At 39.6% G+C, this 4627-nt stretch overlaps 1 protein-coding gene across 1 annotated transcript; it reads left to right on the forward strand.

Annotated features, from left to right (window-relative positions):
- Positions 1–3898: 3898 nt before the first annotated feature.
- LOC131410498 (small ribosomal subunit protein uS12-like) lies at positions 3899–4267 on the forward strand. The gene has a single exon (XM_058548615.1). It carries the CDS (start codon positions 3899–3901, stop codon positions 4265–4267), a length of 369 nt encoding a protein of 122 aa, XP_058404598.1.
- Positions 4268–4627: the final 360 nt, after the last annotated feature.

A 4627-nucleotide genomic window follows, 5' to 3' on the forward strand; every position in this document is an offset into this window, starting at 1 on the left:
TTTGCAGAGAGGCGGCTGAGGATTAGAAATAAGTTTGTCTTTATCCTAAAACATCAGTCTTTACTGATGAGAGCTAAGAGCACGCATGGCCTTCAAAAGCCGGAGTCTCCAACAGCCCATTGCTGTTCCTCCACATCCTTTACCTGGACATTGTGTGTTAGGTTTTAAGGCTGCCATTCCATTAAAGACATTCACTACCTCCAAATAAGAGGGCTTTATTTCTCTTCATCTGCATCTAATATCTTAACAACAACAATTTTTTTTTTTTCCAAAGGATGCCTTGTGAAAGGAGTTGCATTCTACTTTTGGGGATTTCTGAAAATCACCATAGTCAATACGGAGACTAGTTGAGAGAAGTCAGTTATTCATAGACAGAGATCGGTGCCTCCTCTGACTGCTTTGCAGAAAGGCCCTCAGCTTTTTAATAAAGTTTTCTAACTCTAGTTTTCTTTTTGTGCATGCCCTCTTGCAAAGAAGAACACACAAGGAAGAAAAAAATACGAATGAATAAGTGAATATGTTAGTAGGTGCAAAGAGGATAATGAGAGAGGGAGTCAGAGAAGGTCTGGGCTTCCTTACCGTGTGTCTGCAGAATGCAGGCGATGGTAAATCTGTATCAGAAATCAGGCACAGCAGGAGGTGTTCGTCTCCCAGGTAATGGGTAAATGATGAGCGGATGAGCCATCCTCGTATTGATTTAAGCATTTTTTTCCAGCCAGTCACAATTAACTTTGATTTGTTTTTACTTTCCTCTTATAGGTTTGCATTTAAAACACTCTTGGAGCACTAATTGTATAAAATTCTAGTAACTGCACATTCTCTTTTTAGAGAGGTAAGGAGTGAAAGAATGAAAAGGCAGGGATTATTTGCCATTCTAAGCAGGGATTGTCAGAAGATTTCTACTTGACTGAAATTGTTTTGGAAGGTGAGCTGGAACAAGAATCTTGCAACTGAAATGAAGTGACTCCCCATGTGGTTTTTGGATGTTTCTCTTCATCAAAGAATTCTGCAGAACTGTTCTGGGACTTACAAGTTGATTTAAATTTTATTTGTAAGAGAATATTTAGGTGAATCATATGAAAACACTTTAAAGCATGCGGATTTGACTCTTAACAAGTATATGGGAGTCTTTTGAAAGCTCATTTGGAGTTATTTGAAATGAGTTTTCCTATTACCATCACAGTGGTTTTTCAATATATAAGTTGCCATGTTGTGAGAAAATAAATAATTGAAATGCTTTGAAAAGTTTTTAGAAATATGTCCAAGGAAACAATATGTAAATTGTTAGAATTAATTCACACGTCAATTTACTGAAATGTTGCTGCTACTGAAAAGTCCTAGAACATTTAGCACAACATTCCAGAACATTTACTCTTTTGGTTTTTTAAAATTTTTTCCTCCCCAAAGCCCCAGTACATAGTTGTATGTTCTAGTTGTAGGTCCTTCTAGTTCTTTTATGTGAGCCGCCACCAAAACATGGCTACTGACAGACAAGTGGTGTGATTCTGTGCCTGGGAACCAAACCTGGGCTGCTGAAATGGAGTGCGCTGAACTCTAACCACTGGGCCATCCGGGCTGGCTCTACTGTCTTGTTTTAATGAGCAGCTCTTTCTTTGTGCTTGCTTGGAGGTGGCACTAGAGTTGCCAGATTTAGCCAATAAAAATAAAGAATTCCTAGTTAAATTTGAATTTCTGATAAATAATGAATAATTTTTTAGTATAAGTATATCCTATGCAATGTTTGCATTTTATCTGGCCACCATAGGCGGCACTCTGATTGGATAGACATTGCAACTGTGCATTGAATGACAATTTAATTATTTATAAATTATAATTTGTCATTTATAAATCATTTTACTTTTCACTGTCAAATTTAGACAGGCCAATGAGCTTGCTCCCTTCAAATAGAAACCAAAAGGCTTTTTAACTCATTAATGCTGGTCCATCATGTTCCCAGGGCAAGCTGTGACTTGTCGTTTCAAGTATATAGTAACTTCTGCCTGACTAATATAATGGAGACTTCAGAGAAGTTGGCCGAGGAGTCTGGCTTACCTACATGGATCAGGCTCTAACTGGAGTGTCTGGTGGTTACAGAGATAGAGAACTGAATGATGCTATGAGTATATATTATCTTTGTGAAGCCTTTCCTTTTGTGGCAGTATTGTGACTGCATAGGTAGCCAAGTTCAAAATCCTTGCAATTCCCATCCTGGTAGGATCTTCTGGGAAGGGAAAGATTTTATGTCCTGTATTTTTATTTTATTTCCTTTAACTTTGTTCACCATTATCTAGTTGCCATGAAAGAAGCTAATCTAAAACTTACAGAAAACAGCTATCTGATTTATCTTTGGGGCCAGCATTCATTTTTGCCAGTACCATTTCTGTCACAGTCAGTTTGGGCTGCTATAACGAAGTACCATAGACTGTTTATAAACAACAGAAATTTATTTCTCACAGTTCTGGAGGCTGAAAGTCGGAGATCAGAGTGCTAGCATGGTCAGGTTCTGGTGAGAGCCCTCTTCCAGGTTTGCAGATGGCTGTCTTCTTCCCACGTCCTCACGTGGTGGAGAGAGGAGAACTTTGGTCTCTTCAGTCCCTCATAAGGGCACTAATCCCATTCATGAGCACTCCACCCTCGTGACCTAATCACCTTCCAAAGGCCCCACCTCCTAATACCATCACACTGGGGTTAGGATTTCAACATATGTATTTTGGGGTGACACATTCAGTCCATAACAATTTCTTATTGTCTTGATGCTTTTCATGGTCTGCCAGAAGGACTCTTTGTGGCAGAAAAGTTTGGAGCCCTGTTTCCTGTCTCCTAAGCCCCCTTCTAATTTCAGCCATAGCTTCGGTGGACAGCTTCTCACAAACCCAGGCATCCAGAACATTTTTTGAGTCTTCCCAATTTATGCCTCAGAGCCTTCTCCAGAACCACAGAAGCCTGCTCAAGGCTTCCTCAAGCTTAGCATGGAAATGTGGGGGGAGTTAACACCCTCAAGGGCAGCCCTCAGCTGATGGGAGATAAGAGCCTGTAGATAAATGTTCCAGCCACCTATTTTTTAGACAGATGGTTCTGAGAGGCACTCAGCATGCTTCCCAGAGGTCCCATCTTCAACAGCAGGTACCATCTTCTGTGCCCTCATGTTATGTTATTTGGCTTTTCTCCCAACCTCACCTCATTCTCTCCATTTCCTCACCCTATTTCTAGGGATAACCAAGATGCATCCAATTCCTTGTCTCAGGCCCTGCTTTCAGGGGAACTCCAGCTAAGACACTCCTAATGCTCCTTTCCTCCCAGCACCACAGCTCACTCCTTGCTCTAGGTCTAGATATTTTCCTTCCTGTGGTTCCATCAAAGTTTAATTTTCTTATTAGCAGAGGAAGAGAGTTCTGCCACTGTATCTACTACTAAAACTGAGTCACGTTGGTTACTAAGCACATCATGCACATACACGTCACCTGAACTCTCCTTTATAACAAAAACCACTTTTATCGAACATCCACTACACGTGAGGGCATATGCTAAGGGACCTAAAAGTATTGTTTCGTTTAGTCCTCAGCATGTCACCAAGAATGAATCAGTATTTCTATTTTACAGATGAAGAAACTGAGGCTCAGAAAGATTAAGGGATTTCTTTCAAGACCACAAAGCTAGTAAGTGGTAGAATAAGCATTGAGTTCTGATCTAACTCCAAAGCCCATTCTTTTAACCATTACACTATAGAGCCTACCATATAGGCTCTTAGAAATTAAAATTTCTTATTAAATACTAGTATGAATGGCTGAAGAGATAACTGAGTAGGAAGTAGGGACAAGAAAGTTGGTTTATATCAAACAAGGCAAATATTTTTTTAAAAAGTGTTTGCTCTTTTGCAAAGACCTGTGGCACCAGCAAGATGGGCAAGTGTCACAGTCTTCATACTGCCAGGAAGCTCTGTAGCCACCAACGAGATCAGAAGTGCGGTGATAAACAGTACAAGAAAGCCCATTTGGCCACAGCCCTTAAGGCCAACCCTTTTGGAGGTGCTTCCCATGCAAACGGAATTGTACTGGAAAAAGTAGGGGTTGAAGCCAAACAGCCAAATTCTGTCATCAGAAAGTGTGTTAGGGTCCAGAGGCTCAAGAATGGCAAAACAAAAAAAAAAATCACAGCCTTCGTACCCAATGATGGTTGCTTGAATTTTATGGAGAAAAATGAAGTTCTGGTTGCTAGATTTGGTTGCAAAGGTCATGCTATTGGTGACATTCCTGAAGTCTTCCTTTAGGTTGTCAAAGTAGCCAAAGTTTCTCTTTTGGCATTATATGAAGGCAAGAAGGAAAGACCAAGATCATATGTTTTATGGTGAAAACACAGTAGTAATACATTTTCATATGCCAAAAAAAAAAAAAAAAAAAAAAGAAACCCAAACAGCTTCCTATGTTAACTTATAATTGAACAAAAATTTTGAAGTATTTCGTGAGACTTGGAGCTCCACAAATCTATATCTTTTGGTTCACAGTGCGTTACACATGGCAGGACCTGATAAATATGCATTGAATGAATTAATTGGAGTATTGTAGAATATGGTTTGAATTGACTTCAATAAGCTCAAATTTTTAGTTATCTACTTTACTAAACAATTGAC

The sequence above is a fragment of the Diceros bicornis genome, chromosome 10 (assembly GCF_020826845.1).
Source record: "Diceros bicornis minor isolate mBicDic1 chromosome 10, mDicBic1.mat.cur, whole genome shotgun sequence".
Lineage (NCBI taxonomy): Eukaryota > Metazoa > Chordata > Mammalia > Perissodactyla > Rhinocerotidae > Diceros > Diceros bicornis.

What these genes read in the sequence shown, in the direction of transcription:
- LOC131410498 (XM_058548615.1), top strand. Translation starts at nt 3,899, where the DNA reads ATGGGCAAGTGTCACAGTCTTCATACTGCCAGGAAGCTCTGTAGCCAC.